The 27,953-nt window shown below is 45.1% G+C and overlaps 2 protein-coding genes across 3 annotated transcripts in view; one reads left to right on the top strand and one right to left on the bottom strand.

Moving 5' to 3' along the window:
* DUSP22 (dual specificity phosphatase 22) overlaps positions 1 to 853 on the bottom strand; it is a gene marked incomplete at its 5' end in the record, with an annotated part of 72,545 nt that extends 71,692 nt beyond the window's left edge. For both annotated transcript variants that reach the window (XM_083747396.1, XM_083747398.1), the window contains one exon: positions 380 to 853. In XM_083747396.1, the coding sequence (XP_083603522.1) occupies positions 380 to 853 (474 nt within the window). The remainder of the gene's footprint in view (positions 1 to 379) is intronic.
* Positions 746 to 26,685, top strand: RIPK1 (receptor interacting serine/threonine kinase 1). The gene is made up of 12 exons (XM_083747266.1): positions 746 to 879; positions 6,046 to 6,248; positions 8,619 to 8,772; positions 9,736 to 9,873; positions 11,457 to 11,685; positions 12,023 to 12,172; positions 12,581 to 12,657; positions 14,577 to 14,667; positions 16,768 to 17,382; positions 19,785 to 19,853; positions 21,329 to 21,475; positions 26,172 to 26,685. Exons 2-12 carry the CDS (start codon positions 6,097 to 6,099, stop codon positions 26,465 to 26,467), a joined length of 2,118 nt encoding a protein of 705 aa, XP_083603392.1. The 5' UTR covers positions 746 to 879; positions 6,046 to 6,096; the 3' UTR covers positions 26,468 to 26,685.
* Positions 26,686 to 27,953: the final 1,268 nt, after the last annotated feature.

Here is a 27,953-nt window from a genome sequence, read left to right as displayed (position 1 = left end):
TATACCCAAGATGCTGGTGCAACGTCAAGGGAAGCTGAAGTACACCCGATCCAAACTCCACTCTGGATCAGGGCTACCACTACTACTACTGAAGGTGTTGGCTTAAGCCTGGCGTCCCTTTCTGCCCAAATAGACTCCATTTATTTCCTCTTAGTTGCGTCGTTATTAGGATCCCACACAGCTAAAGAACCCAAGAATGTGAAACGAGCCTGCTAGACCAGGCCAAGGGCCCATCAAGTCCAGTATCCTGTTCTCACGGTGGTGCCTGTGGGAAACCAGGGAGCAGGATCTGAGCACAAGAGCATCTCTGCCCTTCTGTGGCATCCAGCAAGTGAGACGCAGCAGTATCTCCAGCCGCGCACAGTCCTTCTTCTCTTACCTTCCTTCGTGTTCGTCCTCTCCCTTTCAGCAGCTCTCGACGCCACCCATTTCCGCACTGGAATCTCTCTTCGGAGATCCCGCCCCGAGGGGAGATCCGAAAGCCTCGCTGCTCGCCCCGCCTGCGGAGAAGAGAAGCCTGGATCATAGGTTGGGAAGGGCTTGCGTGCGCTTTTAACACCGCCTGACTCCGCCCCGGCAAAGTTCGCCGAAAGAGGAAGAAAAGCGCCAGGCGCGCTCCAGACAGTGGGTGGCCCCTTTCGGGAGCAGGAGGAAAAGAGGAAAGAGAAGAAAGCGAGGGGATCGCTACCCGTGGGGCGCAGCGTACATTATCTGGGGATCTCTCCTGCTCGGGGAGAGGAGACGGTGGAGAGGGATCTGGTCCCTTCCCCGCTGCGCGACGATCTTTTTGGAGCCGAGGAGGTGGTGCCCCCACTAGCGCGGGCGGGCCGCTTCCAGGTTTCCCCCTCGGCATCCCTGCAGAGAGAAAGACTCGCCCGGGTAGGTTTTCCTTAGGATCGAACTTGTGGGAAACTGCCTCCGGCCACCTGCTTCCTTCCCGTTGCGCTCGAGGGAAGCGAGAGGGGGAAGGGGAGGCGCGCAGGAAAATGAAACTAAGTTTGTGCCTCTGTGAGGCGCGCGCGTAAACTTCATCCGGCAGCCTTTCTCAACCTGTGGGTCCCCAGATGTTGTTGAACTCCCATCACCCCTAGCTAGCAAGGCCAGAGCTCAGGGATGATGGGAGTTGTAGTCCAACAACATCTGGGGACCCACAGGTTGAGAACCTCTGCGCCCTGGTGAAGTCCATGATTTGAAGAGGCTGCTCGCTGAATGAGGGTGGAGTGACTGATGGTGGTGGGAACTCCTTCCCATTATTAGTCACCACCCGGGTCCTAAGCTAAGTGCTTCCCTCTGTGTATTGTGTGGCTAGGAGTGCAGCTGGGTGCCTTCTTGGGTTTGGCTCAAAAGTTTTAACCAGCCCAATCTTGGTCTGCTTTTGCGGATGTGGAGTTGGAGAGGGGTTTGGGCATGAGGGGGATGAAATCCACTTACCGGAAGACTTAGGCCCCTCCAAACTCGTATTTTGCTGCACTTAATAACAACTTTCTTCTTTGGCGATCACTCCTAGCCAAGTAAGATTGTCTTCCATAAACACAGTTTGAACAGTGAGTCCGTAAGTGACTGTGGAGGCCAATTCTGGATCCACACGTCCTTCCACAGTGGGGACATAGGTTTCTGGATGAGAGTTGATCATGGTGATGGTTTACCAAGTCTGTCTTCCTCTTAGCACATTTCCCCCCTTCATCCTGAGTTTGAGCATCTTCAATACCCATGACACCTTTGGTAAAGGTTGTTCTTCAATTGGAGCGCTCACAGGCCAGTGTTTCCCAGTTGTCGGTGTTTATACTACTTTTTTTGGATTTGCCTTGACAGAGTCTTTGAACCGCTTTTGTTGACCACCAGCAACACACTTACCATTTTAAAGCTTGGAATAGAGTAGTTGCTTTGGAAGACGATAATCAGGCACCCGCACAATACAACCAGTCCAACGAAGTTGATGTTGAAGAATCATTCCTTCAACATTGGTGATATTTGCTTCTTCCAGCACACTGGCGTTAGTTGGCCTGTCTTCCCAGGTGATATGTACATTTTTTCGAAGACACTGTTGATGGAATCATTCAAGGAGTTGGAGATGGCATTTCTAAGTGGTCCATGTTTCACAAGCATACAGTATGGTCGGTAGTAAACAAGCATTTGTAAACAAACATTTTGGTTTCCCTGCGAAAGTCCCGTTCCTCAAACACTCTGCACTTCAGTTGTGAAAAAGCTGCCTTTGAATCTAGTTTTTTAAATGCCTTTTTGTACCAAGGCATGTCAGTGGATAGGGGAGGAGGAGGCTGTGAAATGATTGATTCCTACAATTTCCATAATCCCAGAATTTCTTGCCTATTTTTCACCTTGCCCATCCTTGGTTGTCCTGTTCCTGTTTGCTTAACAAAAGGCTGAAAAACAAAAGGGTGAAAAATGTGTGATAGTGGGCACTTAACTGAACCTAAGCATATCTGCCTTTAAATCACTTTACTATTGTGTGGATGGATCCAGGGGCTGGATATCCTGTACTTTTGTTGTTGTTTAGTCGTTTAGTCATGTCCGACTCTTTGTGACCCCATGGACCAGAGCACGCCAGGCACTCCTGTCTTCCACTGCCTCCCACAGTTTGGTCAAACTCATGCTGGTAGCTTCAAGAACACTGTCCAACCATCTCGTCCTCTGTCGTCCCCTTCTCCTTGTGCCCTCCATCTTTCCCAACATCAGGGTCTTTTCCAGGGAGTCTTCTCTTCTCATGAGGTGGCCAAAGTATTAGAGCCTCAGCTTCAAGATGTGTCCTTCCAGTGAGCACTCAGGGCTGATTTCCTTCAGAATGGATAGGTTTGAACTTCTTGCAGTCCATGGGACTCTCAAGAGTCTCCTCCAGCACCATAATTCAAAAACCCTGTACTTGGCAGTCTTATTTGTGCATGTGTTAGGTCAGATGTAGGTGGATTCAATTGGACACGCACCAGTCCAAGTGCCTGGCTGATTTCTAACACTGAGTGCAAGGTTCTCTTCCTTCCCATTTTATCCTCACAGCCAATTCCGTGAGGTAGGTTAAGTTGAGACTGTGACCAGCCCAGGGTCACCCAGTGAGTTTCATGGCTGAGCAGGGATTTGAATCCTGGTCGCCCAGGTCCTAGCCCAACGCTCTAACCACTATGCAGCACAGTCTCTCTTTTGAGAGGCAAGCTGGTCCTGCATGTGCTTTCCGTTCTTCTCCAAAAACCTTCCCCTATCCCCCTGAAGATGAGGAATCTGAGACCAGGACCATGATGTCTGCTTCTGTTCTATTTGCTACAACAGAATTCTTTTCCCCCAACCTGATTTCAGTAGCAGGGAGGTGAGCTTGCAGGAGCCGGAGGAGGCCTCGGGGGGTGCAAGTGCACCCAGTGGGTACCAAGATGGTGACCCATATAAGGCAGATTCTTTATGTTTCTCAACTCTTGTTGCAACTCTTGTTGCTACTACTTCTATTGCTCAGGCTACAATGCTGTACATTGTTGCCTGGGAGTAAATCCCATTGACTTTTTTCCTGTATGCCCCAAAAGGGTTTTGCAACAATAGTTGAGGAACATAAGAATCTGCCTTATATGGAGCAAGACCACTGGTCCCCCTGAGATTAAGAGTCTCATGCTCTACTGACTGAGCTATCCTGTTGGCTGGGAAAATATGAGCTTTCCCCAACCCAACAGGGTAAAGAACATGCATACCTTGTGAGCTAAAAAGCAGCTAAAAAATACTGCAAATTAAAAGTAAAGATAAAGGTAAAGGGACCCTTGACCATTAGGTCCAGTTGTGACCGACTCTGGGGTTGCGGCGTTCATCTCGTTTTATTGGCAGTGGGAGCCGGCGTACAGCTTCCGGGTCATGTGGCCAGCATGACGAACCAGAGCATGACGAACCAGAACCAGAGCAGCGCACGGAAATGCCGTTTACCTTCCCGCCAGAGTGGTACCTATTTATCTACTTGCACTTTCACGTGCTTTCGAACTGCTAGGTTGGCAGGAGCAGGGACTGAGCAATGGGAGCTCACCCCATTGCGGGGATTCGAACCGCCGACCTTCTGATCGGCAAGTCCTAGGCTCTGTGGTTTAACTCACAGCGCCACCCACGTCCCTTAAATTAAAAGTAGAGTTGCCATATTTCAAAAAGTGAAAATCCGGACACGAAAGTTGCTGAGTTGTTTTGTTTGTTTGTTTGGAAAATCTCCACAAAAAGAAGTTTCTGAGCTACCATATTTTAAAGAAAATTCACCCCTAAAATCTACACTTCTGACATAGGTTGCCATACGCCCAGGTTTCCCCTGACATTCCGTCCGGACGCTATTTCTGACAGATGAATCCCAGAAATATGGCAGCCCTAAAAGAAAACATTAAACAGTAATACATTAAAACAGCTAAGCAGCCAGAGAAAAATGGGAATTAAAACTAGACCCATGAAACCCCAAATCCTCCTACTTCCCAAAGTGGCATTCAGCTGAAATGGGGACTAAATGCTTCATATTAGGCTTAGCAACATGTTTGTGTGTTTGTGTGTGTGAAGCCCATGACATTCCCCCCCCCCAAAGCCCTCCCCCCAGAGCTCCACTTCCCAGCAACCTTTGAGAAAACACAGTTTCCAGGATCCTTTGGGGAAAATCATGTGTTTTAAATGTATGGTATGTACACAGGCTCCGTGTGACTGGCACAGAGGCGCTGTTGGCAATGCCAACCTGTTAAGAATTATAACTTGCCAATAATTGTCCTAGATAGACCAATGCCATTTATCCTGTTACCTTGAGGCTGGACCCCCCTCCCCAATTATTATTATTATTATTACAATTCAGCCATAGGAACCAATGTAGTAATAGAGCAGACCCATTAATTTAAGTCCATTGTTTTCAGTGGGTCTACTCTCAGTGAAATCTACTCCAATACCACTCGTTAGATCCTGTATATATTTTTTTAATGTCTTAATTACCTCATACAATAAGGCTCAGCAACCTGGAACACTAATATGAAACCAAAATTTTAAAACACAGCAGTATACAAATGATTCATATTAACAATCAAGTTTAGAAGAAAGAAAGAAAGAAAGAAAGAAAGAAAGAAAGAAAGAAAGAAAGAAAGAAAGAAAGAAAGCTGATTTTGGCAATGATGTAGTCAATTTAATTATTTAAAGAGAGTTAATCACTATCTTTAAATGTTTAGATTATACTCTGGTATAAGGTTCCTACCAGAGTGGACTGACGGACTAAACTATTGGACTATGCAGAGATGGCAAAAATGACTGGGAAAATCAGAAACCAGGAGGATCAAAACTTCAACAAAAAATGGGAAAAATTTATATTATATTTGAATGACTACTGTAAACATTTGAACTCTTTGGCAGGTCTTAAATAACTCTTGTAATGTTACATAGACTTTGGGTACAATGGAGGACTGAAAAATTAGGAGGATTTATAGTATGCAGTTGAAAAAGTTTACTAAAGAACCCCCAGAGGGGAGGAGGGAAGTCTAGAGATTCAGAAGAATCTTGTGTAATTTTTATTATTTGTGATTTTGAGTGCGAATGAATTTGTAAAACCAAATAAAAAACATTTTACAAAAAAACTATGTTTAGTTTATATAACATAGAAAAAAATGTTTAAAAACCTGGGAACATAGAAGTCTTTTGTCTGCCATTAAGGTGGGTGACAACCTGGCCTCTTAATGGAGACAACTTCTCAAACAGGAAGCCATCATTAAAAATCCCCTCCCCTTGTAGACACCCTCCATTTTTTATAATATAGACTCTCAAGAGAAGGTTCTTCATGAATTTTCCCTACTACTCCACAAGATGTCCCATACCGACCAGACCAAAAGCAGCATGAAGGACGCTGCTTGTTACCTGTGCTCACTTACCTGAGAGTAAACCACCTTGAACACTCTGGGATTGATTTCTGACTAAACATGCATAGGATTGCGCTCTTCGTGCCATCCTTGGGTCTTTGGTAGGTCTCCACAGCTTTCTTTGTGGCCTTTTGGCCATCGTGTCCTGTAGCGGTGGAAATACAGACCGCACAATGCCTTCTCTTCTGTTTTCACATTGTAGGCCCTGGGATTTCTCTCTACGAATTGCTGGAGCGCCCCACGAGCCGCAAACATGTCCTTGGATGACATTCAGATGAATTCGGAGGACTTTTTGCAAAAAGAGCAGCTGGATGCCGGCGGATTTGGAATGGTTTCGCTGTGTTACCACAAGAGGCATGGGCTTGTGGTGCTGAAAACGGTGTACACAGGGCCTCAGCGCACAGAGTAAGTTGGTTAGAGGGAGATCCTTTGCAGACAAGAGAGAGCAGTGTAGAGCTACCTACCACTGAGCTCCTGCCAGTTTCTTTTCTTTTTTAAATTAGTTTTATTAAATATTTTGTTGTTGCTTAGTCGTTTAGTCGTATCTGACGCTTCGTGACCCCATGGACCAGAGCATGCCAGGCACTCCTGTCTTCCACTGCCTCCCGCAGTTTGGTCAAACTCATGCTGGTAGCTTCGAGAACACTCTCCAACCATCTCGTCCTCTGTCATCCCCTTCTCCTTGTGCCCTCCATCTTTCCCAACATCAGGGTCTTTTCCAGGGAGTCTTCTCTTCTCATGAGGTGGCCAAAGTATTGGAGCCTCAGCTTCAGGATCTGTCCTTCCAGTGAGCACTCAGGGCTGGTTTCCTTAAGAATTGATAGGTTATTAAATATTACAAGGTAAATAGAAAAGGAAAATCAAAACAAAATCCATACATAACAATATAAACACAATCGTCTACATATTTACCAGATACAGACTAAAGAAGAAAAAAGACAAAAAGATAAAAGAAAAGAAAAAAAGAAAGGGAAAAAAATAAAAAATTACTTTCCATAATCAGTAATACCAAATTTATACTTTAAACATTACATTATCAAAATCCTAGTTAAAATATTATAAAAGACTTCCACCGCATTCACCGCACGTCTCTTAATTTTTAGTTCACCTTTACATCTGTTCTTTAGTCACTTCCTTTCCTTAAGTTCTTTCATAGTCCATCAAATCTTTATATTCTTCACAAGGTTAGTCTAAGCACAACCAAACTTTCATATTTGAGCCCTGCTTGTGTAAATATTCATTTAGACAATTCCATTGTCTCTGTACCATAATTTTGGATTTGTGCCTTATTAAGTCCGGCTCCTACCGGTTTCTGATTGGATAGGCTCCTCCCTCAACTTTTCCAGGGTTTTGCTTGCCTAGAGATCTGTGTGGCGAGAACAAAAGACGAGCCCGACTAGATCAAACCAAATGACCGTTATCACCAGTCAGATGCTTGTAGGAAGTCCACAGGCAGCTCACAAAGGCAATGACTGTCTCCCACTCTTATTTCCCAGCTTCAACAATTAAAGCTTCCTTCAGGCCAGCCTTTCTCAACCTGTGAGTCCCCAGATGTTGTTGGACTACAACTCCCATCACCCCTAGCTAGCAAGGCCAGAGCTCAGGGATGATGGGAGTTGTAGTCCAACAACATCTGGGGACCCACAGGTTGAGAACCGCTGCTTTAGGCTCACATCACCCATCCCCAGAGAAGGCTGCCTTCTAGTTAGCCTAGATGGCACCTCTGCTCCAGATCTGATTGGAAACTCGACAGATCAGAGCTATAGCTCAGTCGGTAGAGCATGAGACTGTTAATCTCAGGGTTGTGGGTTCAAGTCCCCCATTGGGCAAAAGATTCCCGCATTGCAAGGGGTTGGACTAGATGACCCTTGGTTCATAGAATCATAGAGTTGGAAGGGATCCTGGGGATCATCTAGTGCATCTAGTGTTCCTTATGGGGATCGAACCTGCAGCCTTGGTGTTATCCGCTCTAACCAGCTGAGCTATCCAGCTTGCATTCTATGAAATCATTCTCTGTAGGACTCCTTGCTATAGCAATGGTCCTTATCTGATGGTGGCTGTAGCAGCACACTGGGCAGCTGGGTGTGGGCGAGGCTGCCATTTCTCACAATGCCTTGGGGCAACCCATTGATGGGGCATTGTGGGAAATTAAAATAGTGTCTTTAGCAGACCCAACTGGCCGACACAAATGCCAGTGGGGGATTAAAAAGGGGCCCTGGGCCAGGCATCAGTGTGGGTCCTGGGAGTTGCCCAAGCATGCTACTCGGCGCTAGGCCTGACTAGATTATGTGTCATTAGATCATTCGGCCACTCCTGGTGTGACAGCTTAGCAGACCTACCTGCCATTTTGCCACCTTGCCACTCTAAAAGAAAACCACCTGTGTGTTAAGAGTTGAAGAGTGTCTCCAATTTTACTTCATATTTTTAAAATGCATTATCCCGCTGTTATAAATTTGGGAAGCACTAGCCTGCAGTTCCCAGCCAGAACGCTATGCAAATGACTGAATGAATAATTAGTCATAACGATGCTAACTAATCACCACTCAGACACAAGGCAGGATTTCACCCATCAAGGCAGTTGCCATTTCAATCACAGATTATGCTGCAGATTGAGCTATGCAGGTTTGGCTCATCATTTTGGAGAGTTCAAGTGAAGAAGTTGACATTTCTGCCTGTCACCTTGAAATGTCTTGCCGGAAGCTTTAGTCTGTAGCTCTACTCCCTTCTTGGCAGTCATGCACACTTGTAATCCCATAGTACCTGTTTTCCCCCTAGATGTAACACGTCCCTTCTTGAAGAAGGCAAGATTATGCTCAGACTTAACCATGACCGTGTGGTGAAGCTACTAGGCATCATTTTGGAAGATGGCAACTACTCCCTGGTGATGGAATATGTACGCAAAGGAAACCTGATGTCCGTACTAAAGGCAGTGAGTAGAGATTGATACACTGGGAAGAAGCCAGGTGGTAATTTTTGAGATTGTACCACAACCTCGGGAAATGGTATTCAAATGTTGTCGGTCATCTTGGGTCTGTTTCCATCAACATCTTTTTTGTCCATTCCAGTGAAAATGTTTTCATCATTGGTTTGGACCTGGATCAGGTCTAAGACGTGCTAATAGTGAATGTTAGGGACACACTAGCACTGGGCTCTGAAGCTCATAAATGTGAGTGTTTGCTCTGTATGGGGGGATCATGATTTCTGCACCAGCGAACCTCCTGTTCATAATTTGCACTGCAAAAGGGAGCAGTCTTGCATTGCTCCCGAGATCCAGATTTCCAAAGTATTGGGAAGGTTTGGGCCAGATAGTAATAAGCTTATATAATATGTTTAAGCTTCTGTCTGGCAGTGGGTTAGTGCCAATCCCTATTGCCATCTAGAATCTGTGCATCATAATGATGAGTAGTTGGTTATCTGTTAATATTTCTCATCAGCAAATAGATGCCACCCTGATTTTCTAAAATGTGCATCTCCAGATCTGCTGAATTGCAACTGGATTCTAGCCTCAGTGAGGAGGAGCCTTGTTGCTTCTTTGAAAAGCAAAGATAATTGGAAGGAGCACTAGTTGGGTATACTTTATTCAAACTCCTTTAGCAACCATGGTTCGTAAGGCTTAATATCTATTCCTGATGGATGTTCGTTCAACAGAGGACTGAATAAGTCAGTGCTCTTTTAAAGATTTTAGCTGGTATTCAATTATGTTTAACCCGAAGTATACCCGCTGAAATTAATGAGCATGGCTAAGTTCAGTCCATTGATTTTGATAGGTCTAACGTGAGTAAAACTTAATTGAATACCACTGCTTTTCATTTTTAAAAAAGGCGGCAGCTTGATCATGGCAGGTATAACTCAGCATATATACTAATATTCTGCTGTTTTTGCTTTATTGCAGACCTCTATTCCTTTGTCCGTGAAAGGGTGCTTCATCCTAGAGATCATTGAAGGAATGCTTTACTTAACTGAACAGGGCTTAGTTCACAAGGACCTAAAACCAGAAAATATCCTTGTAGACGAGGACTTTCATATTAAGGTACCATTAGCACATAATTCCTGGATGGGTGACATGTCAGTCTTAGGGCTGAACCAGATGTGGGCATGATTTATAGCAGAACCTGCCTGTTTGGCAAACCGTGGTTTTGTGTGACTGCAAATGTGCTGGCTCCCAGGGAGATCGCAGCCACGTTGCTTCTCTCCTGGTCCTTGTAGTTCAGTGTAATGTGGCAACTAAGGCAAGGTATGGCTTTGCATGTTGTCTGAACCCAGGATTGTTGTTCTGCTCTCTCTTCCTTAACCAGGATCTGCAGCCAAGGTTTGTAAAGTGTGTGCAATCTGTTCCAGAAGCCAGTATGTTTACACGGTTGCAGTAAGCTAACCAGGCTTTTGCCTGCTATGCACATGTGGATGAGAAGGAAAACACACAGTTTCCCAGTGTTTTGCATTCCCTTCCTGGTATAGCAGGCCAAGAATGGCTAAAGCACATGCTTTTCTGAATGTTCAGATTGGTTCCCTCCATTTGACCTGGGTAACTTAAAAACACTATATTTAATTAAATAACAAATTACTTTGGGAAGCATTTGATGTTGCACCAAGCATGTCGACTGCAAATTGTCCTCGGCTGGAATATCCCCTAATGGGCACTGAACTTTAAGAAGGTGACTGGGAGCGGCAGCCGAGGCCATATAACACCGGTCTTGAAAGACCTACACTGGCTCCCAGTACGTTTCCGAGCACAATTCAAAGTGTTGGTGTTGACCTTTAAAGCCCTAAACAGCCTCGGCCCAGTAGACCTGAAGGAGCGTCTCCACCCCCATCGTTCTGCCCGGACACTGAGGTCCAGCGCCGAGGGCCTTCTGGCGGTTCCCTCACTACAAGAAGCCAAGTTACAGGGAACCAGGCAGAGGGCCTTCTCGGTAGTGGCACCTGCCCTGTGGAACACCCTCCCACCAGATGTCAAAGAGAAAAATAACTACCAAACTTTAGAAGACATCTGAAGGCAGCCCTGTTTAGGGAAGCTTTTAATGTTTAATAGGTTATTGTATTTTAGTGTTCTGTTGGAAGCCACCCAGAGCGGCTGGGAAAACCCAGCCAGATGGGTGGGGTATAAATAATAATAATAATAATAATAATAATAATAATAATAATAATAATGTTGTTTTGTTGTTGTTGTTGTTTAGACAAACTGAAATGGGGTTAGAGAAAGGCAACAAAGCATTAAGAAAAACAAGTCCTATGTGGAATGGTTTGAAAGAACTGGGCATGTTTAGCCTGGAAAAGAGAAGACGGAGTGTGGGGACATCATAGGCAAATGCGTGTTCTCTGCTGCAGACTGAGGTTGATTTAGTGGGCTTAAGATACAGGCAGGTAAATTTTGGTTGAGCGTTAAGTCAAACTTCTTGAACAGCTGTGACAATGGAACCAATGACCTAGAGGGGTGGTGGGCTCTCCCTTTAAGTAGAAGGTGGATAGTCCATCTATAGTGAATGTTCTAGCTCTGGATTTCCTGTGCCAAGCAGGAAGTTGGAGAAGACGGCCTGCGAGGGTCTCATCAGCTGTGTGCTGGTGTGATCTCAGTTGGACCTTGCTCCTGTAATGGTTCTCCATCCTTTCCTGCAGATAGCAGACCTTGGCGTGGCCCGCTTCAAAAGCTGGAGCAGGCTGACCAAAGAGGAGAGCATCCGGAAGATGAAAATCAACTGCAGCTCGAAGAGCAACGCCGGCACCCTTTTTTACATGGCCCCAGAACACTTGGCATCAGTTAACACCACGCCTGTGGAAAAATCAGACGTGTACAGCTTTGGCATAGTATTATGGGCCATCTTTGCCAACAAAGAACCCTATGAGAGTAAGTGTGATCAAATAACTCTGCTTGCTGAAGTGTTTTTAGCTGCATACGGTTACAGTGGTACCTCGGGTTAAGTACTTAATTCGTTCTGGAGGTCTGTTCTTAACCTGAAACTGTTCTTAACCTGAGGTACCACTTTAGCTAATGGGGCCTCCTGCTGCCACCAGAGCACGATTTCTGTTCTTATCCTGAAGCAAAGTTCTTAACCTGAGGTAATATTTCTGGGTTAGTGGAGTCTGTAACCTGAAGCGTATGTAACCTGAAGCGTATGTAACCCGAGGTACCACTGTATTTTTTTTATTAATAAAACCTGTTCAATTCCTCTCTCCCCCACCAGATGCTATGACTGACGCGCAAATATACTTCTGCATCATGAATGGGGACAGGCCTCTCATAGAGGAGATTGAAGAAAGTTGCCCAGGAGAGATCATTACACTAATGAAACAATCTTGGAGTCAAAAGCCGGAGGAACGGCCAACTTTTGCAGGTAGTGAGAGGGCATTTTTGCTGAAGTGGGTCTGGCATTATCTGAGTGCAAGAGGAAGGTAGCCTTAAGGTCATGCGGAATATTCAAGATGTTTTTAGTTTTTGGCTGGGTCTATAGGTGCAGTGGGATGAGGAACAGCAAAGAGGTAACCCTGCACTCCTTATAGGTGCCAAATCTATGGGGAAGTATGTGAGGACGGGCCCCACCCAATCTGTACGTTTAAATTTTGCACCCCCAACAATTTTGCGCCCGGGGCAACCACCGCTGTGCCCTCCTGCTATGCTATGCCACTGCCATGTCACTTCTTACTTGCCTTTATAAAAGACAGCATAAGAACAGTCTCTTCTGTTTTTCAGTGAGACCGCTTTGGGGTTTTTCTTTTACTAATTGACTAATCCTTTACTACAGAAATCAATTTGACGTACAAGCCATTTTATCAGCAGAACTTTGAAAAGGATGTTGAAGATGACTTGAGAAAGTTAAAAGTAAGTTTTTGAAACATTTATGGCTGAAAAAAGGAAAGGGGGTGAGAATCACTGGTGGAAGTTGTAGAGAAACAGAGTCCAGCTATTAGGTAGAAGAAATTTCCTGAAAGTAAGAGCTGTCAGACAGCTGAGCAATCTCCTTCACTGGAATCATTGAAGCAGAGATTGTCAGGGACGCTGTCGCTGCATCTGCATTGTAGATCCTGCAATAATCAGAGGGGTGTACTAAATGACTTCCTCAGTCCCTTCCAATTCTATCCCTAAAAGCATACAAAATCATAAGAAGAGCTGCTGGATCAACCCAGTGGAACACCCTCCCACCAAATGTCAAGGAGATAAATAGCCATACAACTTTTAGAAGACATATGAAGGCAGTCCTATATAGGGAATATTTTTAAGGTTTGATGTTTTATTATCTCTTTATATCTGTTGGAAGCCATCCAGAGTGCCTATGGCAACCCAGTCAGATGGGCAGGGTATAATAATAATAATAATAATAATAATAATAATAATAATAATAATAATAAAGGACCCCTGACTGTTAAGTCTAGTCACAACGACTCTGGCGTTGCAGCGCTCATCTCGCTTTACTGGCCGAGGGAGCCGGCGTTTGTCCACAGACAGTTTTTCCAGGTCATGTGGCCAGCATAACTAAGCCGCTTCTGGCGAAACCAGAGCAGTGCACAGAAACGCCGTTTACCTTCCCGCCAGAGCGGTACCTATTTATCTACTTGCACTTTGCCATGCTTTCGAACTGCTAGGTGGACAGAGGCTGGGACCGAGCAACAGGAGCTCACCCCGTTGAGGGGATCCAAACTGCCGACCTTCTGATCAGCAAGCCCTAGGCTCAGTGGTTTAGACCACAGCACCACCCGCGAACTTGTAATAATAATAATGTTGCCCAAATGCCTGTGTCAGGCTTCAGGGAATCTGATCCCCCTCCCTCACGGCAGGCTTCCAGTAATGAAAATACAAGAAGCTCTTACCAAGGTATTTTATTCAATAGTCACAGAGAGAGATGCAGGATGCTGTCTCTAGGATAATGGCGTTGCTCTCAGTAATCTCCTCCCCCCTTTTACTCTCAGTCGTCAGCAGCTCCACCCCTTTATACGGTGGCTGCGTGAGGACCTTTGTCTATTCGCTTTCTGTTCTCCCACTTTAACAGCCCTCCTCGTTCTAGGAGAAGGGGGGTGGGTCGGGAATGCTTTCTAATGATAATGTGTCAACCAGCTGTCCTGACTCTTCTGCTCCTCCTTCCTCTCCTTCCATTATCTCCCAGCTTTGTCCTTCTTCTGTCTCGGAGTCATGACCTTCTGCAAACCACCGTTGTAAGTCTATACTGTCCTCCCTCCTCTTCTCGGGAAGGTTCAGAAGAATGGGGGGTGGCCTTCACCATTCCTCTTCAGTCCAATCCCTGACAGCCTGTGAGAAACATTACTGTCTCCAGATGTGGAGACACAGCATAGTCATCATGGCTATAGCCTTGCCCTCCATGACTTTGTCCACTCCTCTTTTAAAGTCATCCAAACTGGTGGCCACCGTTGCCTCCTGTGGAAGTGGGTTCCATGCTTGAACTATACATTGCTTGAAGAATGACTTTTATCTGCCATGGCTATTTCAACGTTCAGCTTCATTGGGTGTCCACAAATTCTAGTGTTAGGAGAGAAGCAGCAGTGGGGCTGCTCCCTCGGTCTCTCTCTGACATTCTCACATTAACCAGAGTGTCTGAAATGGGAAAGCCTACATGTGTAAACCTCTAGACATGTAGGTTTCCCTGTGCGACAGGGTTGCTGACATCCTTAGTCATACAATCTAGCAGGATTTTCCTTGATGGGCACCCTAAGCAACATTGCCCTAGAGGTTCTAGGTTCTTCCAGTGATTCAATCAGGTATTTAGTTGCTCTTGTTCTCTGTGACAGGAAAAGTACCCTGAGCCAACGGAACTTGTAAAAAGGATGCAGTCTCTCCAAGTGGATGCTGTGGCAGAACCACCAAGCAATGGTCGGACGGGTAATTCATTTCAGTTGCTTAAGAGTTCGTTCTTTTGCATCCCACATTTGGGGCAACTGCAGCACATTTCTTTATGATAACAAGGACACCCATTAAAAACACACACACATTCAAAGCCAAAGTACAGCGCAGATCACCGTCTCAGTGCTGATTAGGGCCAGCGCAGATTACAGTTTTAGTCTCTACTTTGTAAATAAATCATATCAGAGCTGGAGATTTTGTCTGGACTCTGGTTTATGACTCAGATCAGAGTATGTTTATATTTTATGATAGCGTCACAGAAATGATGAAGTCAGTTTGGGGTGGAAAATTCATCATCCCCTCTGTTTCTCATTTTTTGGGCAAGGGAGGCCCACACAGACAAACAGACAGTGCCTGGTGAAATCCCATAGCGTGGAAACAGCAGGGGCTGAGCAGGATTTCCACAACAACAAGAAGCCAAGAACCATTCACACTTCCAAAAGCCATTATTATTGCCGTCTATATTCAGAGTCTATAGCTACCAAAAGGCTCTTGACCTTTGGGTATTAGGCTGTAACGCACAGCCTGATGTGTAGCAGCCGCCAAAGGAAACCTGCCAGCAGGCCTCAGGGTGGATCAATACAAAAGGCCTCTTTGGGCCATCCTGTTGGGTTGGGATAAGAACAAAGACCACACCTACTTTTTACTTTGGGGGATTTCTGCTTGCCGGAAAGATGAGGTAGAATAGTAACCTCTTCTCTTCCTGTTAATACTGGAAGTGGTGTTTTTTAAAATGTTTGCTGGCAGTTATTTATGCTGATTACTTGTTCAACCTGAGCTTCTGAATAGTCAGAATAGAGCAGGGCTGGGTGGTACCTGGTTTTCAGCATCGCAATACACTGATATATCACATTGACATTTTAGTGTATTTTTGGTCTTTGTTGGAAGCCACCCAGAGTGGCTGGGGAAACCCAGCCAGATGGGCGGGGTACAAATAAGTTGTTGTTGTTGTCGTCATCTGAAGTAAGGATGGAGCTATGTACAGACATTAACTGCCTTCACGGTTTTTCCTGCATCATGATTTCTGCATAGTGCGCAAGCACACACACATCCTGATTGTGATATATTGCCAGGTCTATGAAACCAACATCATGATATGGACTTCAAACCAGTTTGGGACAATATATCAATACACTGCTCAGCCTAGAATAGGGTGGTGGTGTGAACACACTTAATTCTTCCAATTGGAGAGAGCATTTAGTATTCCTTTGTTTTTCTAGGCTTCTACCCCCCACCCCCAAGTGTGTTGAGTGGAAGTTTAGTGAGAGCACTTTCTATAATCTTCTGGTTTTGGAAGACTTCCTTCTAGTTCTCTCTGGTTATGATTTTGAAGTATGATACCTTCACTTACCGCTTGCTGGGCCATGGAAAATGGCAGGCGATGCTAGAACTTCATGCCAGAGCACAGTGGTGCAGCAATACAGCAGTTTATGGCATCTCCCAGATGACAGCAAGTTAGGCTGACTGTATAAGACAATGTTTTGTGGAAGAGGACCAATATTTGTTTTATTAAAGCATAGCAACCCAACGAGCTTTTCATGCTTACAGCACAATTCAGTGCAAATCTACGCAGAAGTAAGTCCCATTGAGATCCAAGGTGAGAGTGTAGGATAGGTCAGGGAAAGCTGTGACCCTCCCTATGCTACTTTACTGATGACAATTGTAGTCCAACAGTATTTGGAGACCCATAGGCCTGGATAGTCCCTGGATGCAGCCTTGATCTCATAGCAGTAGAGTCTCACCAAGCTGCTAGAACATGGATAGGCAAACTAAGGCCCAGGGGCTGGATCTGGCCCTATCACCTTCTAAATCTGGCCCGCGGACAGTCTGGGAATCAGTGTGTTTTTACATGAGTAGAATGTGTCCTTTTATTTAAAATGCATCTCTGGGTTATTTGTGGGGCATAGGAATTTGTTCATTTTTTTCCCCTTCAGAATTTAGTCTGCCCCCCCCCAAGGTCTGAGGGACAGTGGACCAGCCCCCTGCTGAAAAAGTTTGCTGTCCCCTGTGCTAGAACATTGCAATGAAATCTCTGCAGAACGATCAATCCTCTTAGGCCTCTCCCTTTCTGCCCTGCAGATCTACCTGGCTCCCTTCACAGCTCTCCATGTCCTGCGGCCAGCAACACCGTAGACGAAGCCATGTTTGCGGCTTGCCCGGTGAATGAACCTGTGGAGAGCTGCGAAACGTCCTTGGATCCTCCGGTGACCTTGGAGCGGAAACTGCAGGACGAGCTGAACTACCACGTGCATGGCAGCAGGATGGACAAGGCGGAAGGCCGTTCCATGTCGTACAGCGCCGAAATACTGGAGCAGGAGAGGAGGAGGAAGGTGTCTCACGACCCGTATGCAAAGGCGACTGCTGCCCGCCCGATGCAGGAGTCGCACCTGAGGCCTGAAAAGGTCGAGCCTGGCGCCCGTCATAGCAACACCACTGTGGACCCATACAGTCGTCAGTGGAAACCACCGTCGACCAGAGCTACTCTGGAAAGGGAAAATAATAGCCGGCTGAATCCAGTTAGGCACTATGGGCCCGGACCTGCAAATCTCAGAGCATCTCTAAGCCCAGAAGATCTCTATGGATCAGCCAATCCCTTTAGCTTCAATAAACCTCCCGTACCTGAATCTGGTGTAGATCGTCAATCTAACCCATTCAGACCTTACTATTTTGGCAAAAGCTTCAGTACAGAAACTGGTAAGTGAACTGATTGAGGGTCTTCTTCTTGTTCCTTCAGGGAGAAAGAGCACACATGCCTAAGACCAGCAGTAAAATGGCTCTTCTTCACTACCTTCTATGAATAAAAGCTGTCCCATTTTTTTATGAGCCAGTCTTTCGTCCCATCCTACTAACCCTGGGCAGCTAAAATGTAATAGCATTTCAAAATCTGGTGAGCTTTACTATGCATATTTATATTTATGCCTTTTATTAAATTTTCATCCTGCCCTCCCTTCAAGGAGCTTGCGGAAAACAGTTCTCTCCACTCTCATACCATTTCATTTCACAACCTTCTGAGGTTGGCTGAAATGAATATTTGTCTGAGGTCACCCAATGAGCAGCACTGACTGGGGGGCTTTGTGGAATGGAATCACTTTTGTCCAGGCATCTGAATTGTGAAATACTGTTTGTGGTGCAGTTTCTACAGAGAGCATTAGCGCTGCTGTTTGTTGTGCTGTATTTTATTTGTATTCTTTTCTCATGACTGTCGTGTTTCATTATCAATGTTGTAAGCTGTGCTCCATTTTGGGATATCCATCTATACATAAGGGATACTCCAGCACCCTAAAAACTGGGTGGTGGCCCTTTCGTGCCATTGTACTAAAAGGGCTTTTGATCCGGTGGAATCACCTCAGAAGACGAAAGAAGGTTTTTGCCAATCCCCTTTGCCCAGCAATCCCCAGTGTGCTTTGGAAACCTGTTCTGGAGCAGTTTTGTTTGTTTGTTTGTTTGTAATTAGATCTCTTAACCTGCCCTTCAACAATAATTCTGTGGGTTACAACAATAAAATATGCAATTATAAAACAAATAAAAGCATTAGAACCATAAAACAAACGCAAGCAAGCGTTTTGAAGGAGAATCGGCAAAAACTCCCTTGACCTCTCTTTGTCGGCATTTGCCTCCTCTAGTGTAAGAGCACTAGGAGTGCTGGTTGGAATATCATTCTGTACTGCACTGGCTGTGGGCTGAATAGAAATTGGTAACTTAATTATATTGATCAATTGCAGCGATATGCTACCTTTTGGGCAAGGCGCCTCAGGCGGTTTATTAACAAGGGGTGCCAAACTTCCTGAGGAGCTGATGGTGCTAGCTCCCTTGCCTGGTGTTTTCCCTCAGGGTACACACATCCCAAGGAGCTCAAGGAAAGGTGGGTTTCGGTTGGTCCCAACTCTGCAGGAACTTTCTGGCTCGTCAGCATTGTGGGCTGCAAATATGGCTCTGTGACAGTCAGCAAGTACAGCACTGGAAGCTTAGACTGTCTATCTGGAAGGACTTCATTCTGTCAGAAGTCAGTGTGGTCTTCTGAAAAGTACTGGGGCTTGATGTCCTCACCTCTCCCTTCTGGCAGCTTCTGCTCTCCCAAGACCACCACTTTCTATTGTGAAATATCCACCTATTGAAATTCCCTCATCTACATTAATGATGCAGGAGCTCTGTTGCACCTGGGTAGGTTTTTGTCTGAGTAGGTTTTTGCACTGTCAAGAGTCCAGTTTACCTGAAGGAGCATCTTCACCCCCATCGTTCTGCCCAGACACTGAGGTCCAGCGCCAATGGCCGTCTGGCAGTTCCCTCGCTGTGAGAAGCCAAGTTACAGGGAAACAGGCAGAGAGCCTTCTCTTTTTAAAAAAAAAATAATAATTTTTATTAATTTTCCAACATAAGTTTGTACAAAATTTAACATCCAATTCTCACCAGCTGCTTCTTTTGGACTTCCATCAGCATGTCTGACAATTCTCCGTATTATCACATTTTCTCACATTTCTCAGTGTAATATTGCACTATATCATTATTTACCTTATCATATTATTTATACAATATTTCTACCGTTACTTCTCACAAAGCTTCTTGAAAACTTACAAACGTTAACTGTTCATCACATATATGTTTGATATATTCTGTAAATTTATTCCAGTCCTCAGTGAATCTCTGATCTCGTCTGTTCCGAATCCTCCCTGTTAATTTGTCCAATTCTGCATATTCCATCAATTTCATTCTCCATTCTTCGATTGTGGGCATTTCTTCTTGTTTCCATTTCTGGGCCATCAAAATCCTAGCTGCTGTTACCAGGCAGAGGGCCTTCTCGGTAGTGACACCCGCCCTGTGGAACGCCCTCCCACCAAGATGTCAAAGAGAAAAACAACTACCAGACTTTTAGAAGACATCTGAAGGCAGCCCTGTTTAGGGAAGCTTTCAATGTTTAATAGACTATTGTATTTTAAGATCTTGTTGGAAGCCACGCAGAGTGGCTGGGGAAACCCAGCCAGATGGGTGGGGTATAAATAATTTATTATTATTATTATTATTATTATTATTATTATTATTATTATTATATGTTTCAAGAGCAGTGGTGCGGTTTTGACACAATTTGCATACCTCTTTAGATCCAGAGGAATCGACCTCTTTTATGAAGACGAACTTCGCCCATACACCTATACACAAACAGAATTCAGGTAAAAAACTCTAGTTATTTCTTGATATGAGCAGTATGATCTCAACATGAGCGGCATGAGCGGTCCGGACTCTTTAAGGCTATAATACCATTTGGTAGCTCTAAAGCAGAAGTAAGGAAGCTCCCAATCCCTGGGCCAGTCTTGGCCTACACGGCCATTTCCCTCCAATCATATCCAGCTGTCCATCAGCTGATGTCACACGTGAAATGAACTGATCGATCAGGGTGGGTGGGATCCAGTTCTGCCTTGGCTGAGTGTGCCTATTCCCAGCAGCCAAATTTGTAGGATTTAACCCTGCTTTCCCATGGTTTATTTGGCACACTAGTTGGATTTTTGGAGGGGTCCAAGGTGCAAACAGCATAGACTACGTTAGGTTGCAGAACTGGCCCCTTGCAATCTGCTCCTTCCACAAGGAGAGAGTTTGAGATTCCCTTTTGTGGTGCTGTTCCCTTTCAAAATGAAAAAAACAACAACACAGAGTTTTGGAGATCCAGAAACAGCCGCTTGCTTGATCTCAACAAGATACAGTCACATTCACTGAACGAAGTCTCAAAATGCATTATCTATTTGACTCCAAAGACTTAATTCTCGCAACATTTTTGAAACACTGTTGATATAGAACAGCGATGTCCAACCGGTCGACCGCGATTGACAGAGTAGATCTCCTGGAGATCGCGGGAAACTTTTAGTCCCTGCGAATAAAAAAACAGTTGAATGAATGTCTCGGGCCCCCGCTGTGTACGTTTGATTGTGTTGGCATTTACTGCAAGCGATTTATGGCATTCACCCCCAAAAAGCTGAACAACTCTGGACTCTCCTCCTAAAAAAAAAAAGCCAGATCACTGCCAGTTTGTTTAAACTGGGAGTAGATCGCAGTCTCTTGAGAGCTGGAAGTGCCTGATATAGAAGTGTCAACATGTTTTCTCTTTGGGGAGTTTGTTGTCTCGTCCTACTGATCTGACTGACACAAGCTTTCAAAGGTTTGCTATGATTTTAACTCTTATCAAAGAACTATTGGAGCAGCCTGGCTGGCTCAGTTGGTTAGAGCACGGTGCTGATAATGGCAGGTCACAGATTCGATTTCTGTATGGGACAGCTGCATATTCCTGCATTGCAGGGGGTTGGACTAGATGATCCTCAGGGTCCCTTCCAACTCTACAATTCTATCATTCCATGATTAACTATACCAGACACCAACCTGAGAAATAAACCTGGTTGTGTAAATATGCCCTTGTAACATAAATTCTAAGAGCAGGAACCATTCTTTCCTTGATGTGAAACTACCCAACAGATAAGTGCAGCGTTCAAATAATGCATTTTTGCCATTTTACTATTTCCATCGTAAAATTAACATGTGTCAACACACTGGTCAGTAATTTATCCCCCTGTACTGTCCCTGTGCTCATTTTGCTTGTGTGTAGTTTTATACTTCCTTTATTAAACAGGTGTTTTTTTAAAAATTGTCTTACATACAGGAGAACCTGCAAGCTACAATATATATAATAGTAGTGCAATTCAGATAGGCTCTCACAACTTCTTAACCATTAAACAAAAACCTCAACAAATATGTACTATGCTGGAAAATACTCATTATAATCCTGCAGATTACCAGAAACTGTTTGGTAAGTACTGAAGTTAAAACTTTTTTCTTCCTTAAAGAAATAGTTCTTGCTTTCAAAGCCATACATTTTCCTTTGAAACTCTGTTCAGGATATGTACAGTGGTACCTCGTGTTACAAACGCTTCAGGTTACATACGCTTCAGGTTACAGACTCTGTTAACCCAGAAACAGTGCTTTAGGTTAAGAACTTTGCTTCAGGATGAGAACAGAAATCGTGCTCTGGCAGCACAGCAGCAGCAGGAGGCCCCATTAGCTAAAGTGGTGCTTCAGGTTAAGAACAGTTTCAGGTTCAGTACGGACCTCCAGAACGAATTAAGTACTTAACCTGAGGTACCACTGTAGTTAGGATTGAATAGAACTGAAAACATCTACCAAGGAAAGATACAACATGCTCAAACTGAGGTCCAGCTCTGAGGGCCTTCTGGCAGTTCCCTCCTTGCAAGAAGTGAGCTTACAGGGAACCAAGCAGAGGGCCTTCTCTGTAGTGGCTCCTGCCCTGTGGAACGCTCTCCTTTCCGATATCAAATAGTTAAACAACTACATGACTTTTCATAGAAATCTAAAAGGAGCCCTGTTTGGGGAAGTTTTTAATGTTTGATGTTTTCCCCCCTCCCTTTCTTCCCTCTGTATTTTGTTGGAAGCCACCCAGAGGGGCTGGGGTATAAGAAATAAATTAGTAGTAGTAGTAGTAAAAAAAATATTAATCTGTCGAAACAGAGGTGCTAGTGATCTCCACAAAACACGGACTTTGCAGTCAGATTTTGGGATTCTGACCCTGAAGATTCTGGCCTTCTAGTTTGTATCCCTTAGTAGTAGTACAGTGGTACCTCGGTTTAAGAACAGTCCTGTTTACAAATGATTCGGTTTATGAACTCCACAAAACCGGAAGTAGTGTCCCAGTTTGCGAACTTTGCCTTGGTCTAAGAACGGAATCCAAATGGTGGAAGGGCATTGGCGGTGGGAGGCCTCATCAGGGAAAGTGCACCTTGGTTTAAGAACAGTTTCGGTTTAAGAACGGACTTCCGGAACAGATTAAGTTCGTAAACCGAGGTACCACTGTAGTACTAATAGTACTGTTATTAATACTATGGCTGCTACTAGTAGTAACAAAAATATGAATCTGTAGAAACAGAGATGTTAGTGATCTCCACAAAACACGGACTTTGCAGTCAGATTTCGGGATTCTGACCCTGAAGATTCTGGTCTTCTAGCTTGGATCCCTTAATGCCACTGTTGGCAACTAGCTGCCTCTTAGGTTGTGATGCACAGTGATGCTATTGTTGCTGCATGCTAGAGCTTCTCTTCCTTTCCTTCTCTCTCCCCCACCCCACACTTTCATAAATAAGTGCCCCACTTCAATAGGAAAAAACTATTTTCCCCAGTTGTTTGTGTGTTTCTTTAAAGTGTAGCAAATCATGGGTTTCCAGTATGACTTTGCTAACCTATTGCTAATTAGTGAGAGCTAGTACGGTGTGGTGAAGTGGACACAGCGTTGGGGTGGATCGAATCCTGGATGCCTGGATTCAAATGCCTGCTCAGCCATGAAAATGGGCAAAGTCAAGCTTAGCCCACCTCACAAGGTCATTGTGAGAACACCATGATTACTCCATGTGGGCCACCCGGCACTTCTCAGAGGCAGGGAAGGATAAAGGTAAAGGTAAAGGGACCCCTGACCATTAGGTCCAGTCGTGGCCGACTCTGGGGTTGCGGCGCTCATCTTGCTTTATTGGCCGAGGGAGCCGGTGTACAGCTTCCGGGTCATGTGGCCAGCATGACTAAGCTACTTCTGGCGAACCAGAGCAGCACACGGAAACGCCGCTTACCTTCCCGCCGAAGCGGTACCTACTTATCTACTTGCACTTTGACGTGCTTTCGAACTGCTAGGTTGGCAGGAGCAGGGACCGAGCAACAGGCACTCGCCCCATCATGAGGATTTGAACCGCCAACCTTCTGATTGGTAAGCCCTAGGCTCTGTGGTTTAACCCACAGCGCCACCCGTGTACAAACATGGTAAACAATAAATTAGGTACAGTGGTACCTCGCAAGACGAATGCCTCGCAAGACGAAAAACGCGCAAGACGAAAGGATTTTTCGTTTTTTGAGGTGCTTCGCAAGACGATTTTCCCTATGGGCTTGCTTCGCAAGACGAAACGTCTTGTGAGTTTGTTTCCATTTTCTTAAAACCGTTAATACCAGGGTGCATCTGTGCTTCGCAAGACGAAAAATCCGCAAGACGAAGAAACTCGCAGAACGAATTAATTTCGTCTTGCGAGGCACCACTGTATGTTCACACACACATTCATTAAAAACACATATGGGGGGGGGGGCTTCTGTGCAACAGAGCTTGCCCTGCTCTCTGAAATACTCACACCCCACCAGTCTAGAACAAGAGGGGGAGCTGGGTGGAGGCAACTGGGAAGGGCCCACAATTTTGAGGGGCCTTCTCTGAGATATGAGCATAGACAGGATTTATGTTGGGGGGGGGGGGAGATACCCACCTGTCATCATCCTCTGTGAAATTGCTCAGCCACAGTTGTTTAAATTCCTTTCTTTGACCCCAAGTGCTCAGAAAAATCTGGCAAAAACTACAATTTCTACGTTTAGTTTTTTTATTTATTTACTTGGCTTATGGGCAGCAGCTGCCCCTTATCTAACCCATGCTCTGAGTCAGCCCCCCCCCAGCAGAGGCAAAGGGGGGTCCTTTGGCAAAGATTATTGAATTGGGTCCTCCATTTCTCATTTGTCCTGGGCCTATTACCAGCTTTGCACAGCTCTGCTAGTCACTCACAGTACATTGCATATCGATATACATATCTGCCTATTCAGGGCTCAGTTAAAGTAATCTGCTGAAATTGTCCAGTTTATCTCTCATGACTTGGATTACTTGTACAGTGGTACCTCGGTTGTCGAATGTAATCTGTTCCGGAAGACTGTTCGACTTCTGAAACATTCAACAACCGAGGCGCAATGGGCAGTCGGCAAATTCCATTGAGAAAAATGGAGAAACGCGCCTCAAAAGCCATTCGGCTTCTGAGGCACGTTCAAAAATGGAAGAATTCACTTCTGGGTTTTCGGCATTCGGGTTCTGAATTGCATTCGGCATTCGGCTTCCAAGATGTTCAAAAACTGAGGTTCCACTGTACCTTTAAGTATTTAGGCCCCTTTATGAATTCATTAAGGGACGCAGGTGGTGCTGTGGGTTAAACCACAGAGCCTAGGACTTGCCAATCAAAAGGTTGGCGGTTCGAATCCCACAACGGTGAGCTCGGCCCCTGCTCCTGCCAACCTAGCAGTTCGAAAGCATGTCAAAGTGCAAGTAGATAAATAGGTACCACTCCGTCAGGAAGGTAAACGGCATTTCCGTGCACTGCTCTGGTTCGCCAGAAGCGGCTTAGTCATGCTGGCCACATGACCCGGAAGCTGTACTCCGGCTCCCTCAGCCAGTAAAGCAAGATGAGCGCCGCAACCCCAGAGTCAGTCACAACTGGACCTAATGGTCAGGGGTCCCTTTACCTTTACCTATGAATTCATTACACAAAAAGGGGTGCCGTGAGTACAAGAGGGAGCAGTAGAATACCTAGTGGCTTCCGCCACAACATTGCATGAATTCCCTGCAACCCCCTTTGATGTTGATACATAAAGTACGGACATCTGCAAGTGGAAAGTCTTCTGCACAAAAGACTGTGAGGCTTCCATGGGATCAGGAATACTGTACCACTGTGGTTTATGATCCCATGGAAGTCTACACAGGTGGGCTGCTAAAAAGGGGGGGGCAGAAAAGTAACTCTGCACATGCTTTGTGGCCTTGCAATGCAGTCTTGTGGCATTTTCAGACAATTCTGACTAGCTCAGAATTCACACTCAAATGGAGGTTCCATGGTGAATATATTGACATAGGGATGCGGGTGGCGCTGTGGTCTGAACCACTGAGCCTCTTGGGCTTTCTGACTGGAAGGTCGGCAGTTCGAATCCCCATGACTACGTTGCTCTGTCCCAGCTCCTGCCAACCTAGCAGTACGAAAGCATACCAGCACAAGTAGATAAATAGGTACCATTGCAGTGGGAAGGTAAACGGTGTTTCCGTGCGCTCTAGTTTCCGTCACGGTGTTCTGTTGTGCCAGAAGTGGTTTAGTCCTCCTGGCCACATGACCCACAAAGCTGTCTGTGGACAAATGCCTGCTCCCTCGGCCTAAAAGCAAGATGAGTGCTGCAATCCCGTAGTCGCCTTTGACTGGGCTTAATCGTCCAGGGGTCCTTTACTTTATATATATTTGTATATATATTGGCATGCACTCAGAGCCCTGTATTCAATGTTAGCAGCAGGGTTGGCCTGCCTGCCCCCTCACACCCATGTTTCTCATGCAAGATGGAGTTTGTCAGGATCTTCCTATTGTCTCCGAGAACAAAAGAAACAGTGTTCCTGATATGAATTTGGAGAACTGCTAAACAGATGATATAATGAAATTCAGTTAGAGGGGATTCAAGGAAGTCAGTTATCAATGTAATGAAATTAGGATTTGGAAGTGATAGTTCTTTTTTATGTGTTTTTCTTTGTTTTTGTGCATTGTAGTGTTTTTCTTTTCTCTTTGTTTCTTTTTATGTGATAAGTGTGAAAACCAGTAAAAAAAATTGAAAGGAAAGAAACGGTGTTCCGTCGCCAAAGCACTAAAGAATCATTTTCCTTTTGTCGCCACCAGAGAACACTGCTCTCGTTTCGGAAGTGCAACTGAACCTCGTGAGAGAAAATATGGGGAAGAAGTGGAAACCCACGGCGCGGCAGCTGGGCTTCAGCGACCCTGATCTGGAGGAAATTGACCATGACTATGAGCGGGATGGCTTAAAGGAAAAAGTTTATCAAATGTTTCAGAGGTGGCTGATGAAGGAAGGGAGCAAAGGAGCGACGGTGGGAAAGCTGGCCAGAGCTCTCTTTGCTAGCCAGAGGATAGATCTCCTTGCCAAAATAAAGCAGGAGTCAGAAATGAGTAACAAATGAGAGTCATAAACCAGCATGAACTACTTTGCTGGGGAAAGTATGGACATTTTGCTTTGCAGTATCTTGATTGATATTATGAATGGTCTGGTGCTGCTTGTATAGAATTTGCTGTCAAATGAATGTATTTGTATAATTTTAATTAAAAAAAATCCAATATAAATGGACGCAAGACTGCTCTAGCTTTATTGTAAATAATAAAATATTATCAGATACAAAAACTGAAAGCATATATCAATCTTGAGTCACTCACTACTAGCATATAGCAGAAGAGTTTGGATTTGATATCCCGCTTTATCACTACCCGAAGGAGTCTCAAAGCGGCTAACATTCTCCTTTCCCTTCCTCCCCCACAACAAACACTCTGTGAGGTGAGTGGGGCTGAGAGACTTCAGAGAAGCATGAAGAGCCCAAGGTCACCCAGCAGCTGCATGTGGAGGAGCAGGGAAGCAAACCCAGTTCACCAGATTACAAGTCTATCACTCTTCACCACTACACCACACTGGCTCTCAGTAAGAACCAAGCAAGGAAAGACTGGGGAAAACTGCACTTTCTAGCAATGCCACTGCCGTTGCTCTTCTTTTTTAAATTAGTTTTTATTTAAGTTTTGTTTGTTTGTTACAAAACAGATAATCTCCTTGACATCTGATAGGAGGGTGTACCACAGGACGGGTGCCACTGCCAAGAAGGCCCTCTGCCTGGTTCCCTGTAGCCTCACTTATCGCAGTGAGGGAACCACCAGAAGGACCTCAGAGCTGGATCTGAAAAACAGGGGTTGAGATGCTCCTTCAGCCACTGATCTGCCACTCAATCCTGTACATGGGATTTCATCCTAAGGAACTGTGCACAGGATTTCAGACTAGGTCTGGCTAATCATTGTAGCGCAATGTTATGGCTATTGTTTGGGACTGTGTTGTTTTGGATTGGGCTAGTCCCATTCTGTCTTTGATACTAACAGCATGGAGATTAGTCAGCACACTATGAACAGCCCAGTTTTATGGATGTCAGACTCACCACACCATATATATGTACCAGGGACATGGGTGGTGCTGTGGTCTAAATCACTGAGCCTCTTGGGCTTGTCAATTAGAAGGTTGGCAGTTCGAATCCCCACAATGGGGTGAGGTCCCGTTGCTCTGTCCCAGCTCATGCCAACCTAGCAGTTTGAAAGCACACCAGTGAGAGTAGATAAATAGGTATCACTGTGGTGGGAAGGTAAATGGCATTTTTGTGTGCTCTGGTTTCCATCACAGTGTTCCGTTGCACCAGAAGTGATTTAGTCCTGTTGGCCACATGACCCGGAAAGCTGTCTGTGGACAAACACCAGCTCCCTCTGCCTGAAAGCAAGATAGTCGCTTTTAACTGCACTTTTCTGTCCAGGGGTCTTTTACCTTTACCTAGATATGTGCAATACTTGAATAACAAATTCATATTTTGTCAAAGCCTTCCAGTTCAGATCTAGCTTGGCATGGCCTCAGAAGGGAAGGAT

The sequence above is a fragment of the Podarcis gaigeae genome (genome assembly GCF_964106915.1).
Source record: "Podarcis gaigeae genome assembly, chromosome: 7".
Taxonomy (NCBI): Eukaryota; Metazoa; Chordata; class Lepidosauria; order Squamata; family Lacertidae; genus Podarcis; species Podarcis gaigeae.
Note: the sequence above shows the minus strand (reverse complement) of the source record. Positions and strands in the feature narration are given on the sequence as shown.

What these genes read in the sequence shown, in the direction of transcription:
- RIPK1 (XM_083747266.1), top strand. Translation starts at nt 6,097, where the DNA reads ATGTCCTTGGATGACATTCAGATGAATTCGGAGGACTTTTTGCAAAAA. An exon ending in ACAGGGCCTCAGCGCACAGA is followed by an intron (nt 6,249 to 8,618) that starts GTAAGTTGGTTA and finishes TTTTCCCCCTAG; the next exon opens with ATGTAACACGTCCCTTCTTG. An exon ending in GGAACGGCCAACTTTTGCAG is followed by an intron (nt 12,173 to 12,580) that starts GTAGTGAGAGGG and finishes CCTTTACTACAG; the next exon opens with AAATCAATTTGACGTACAAG.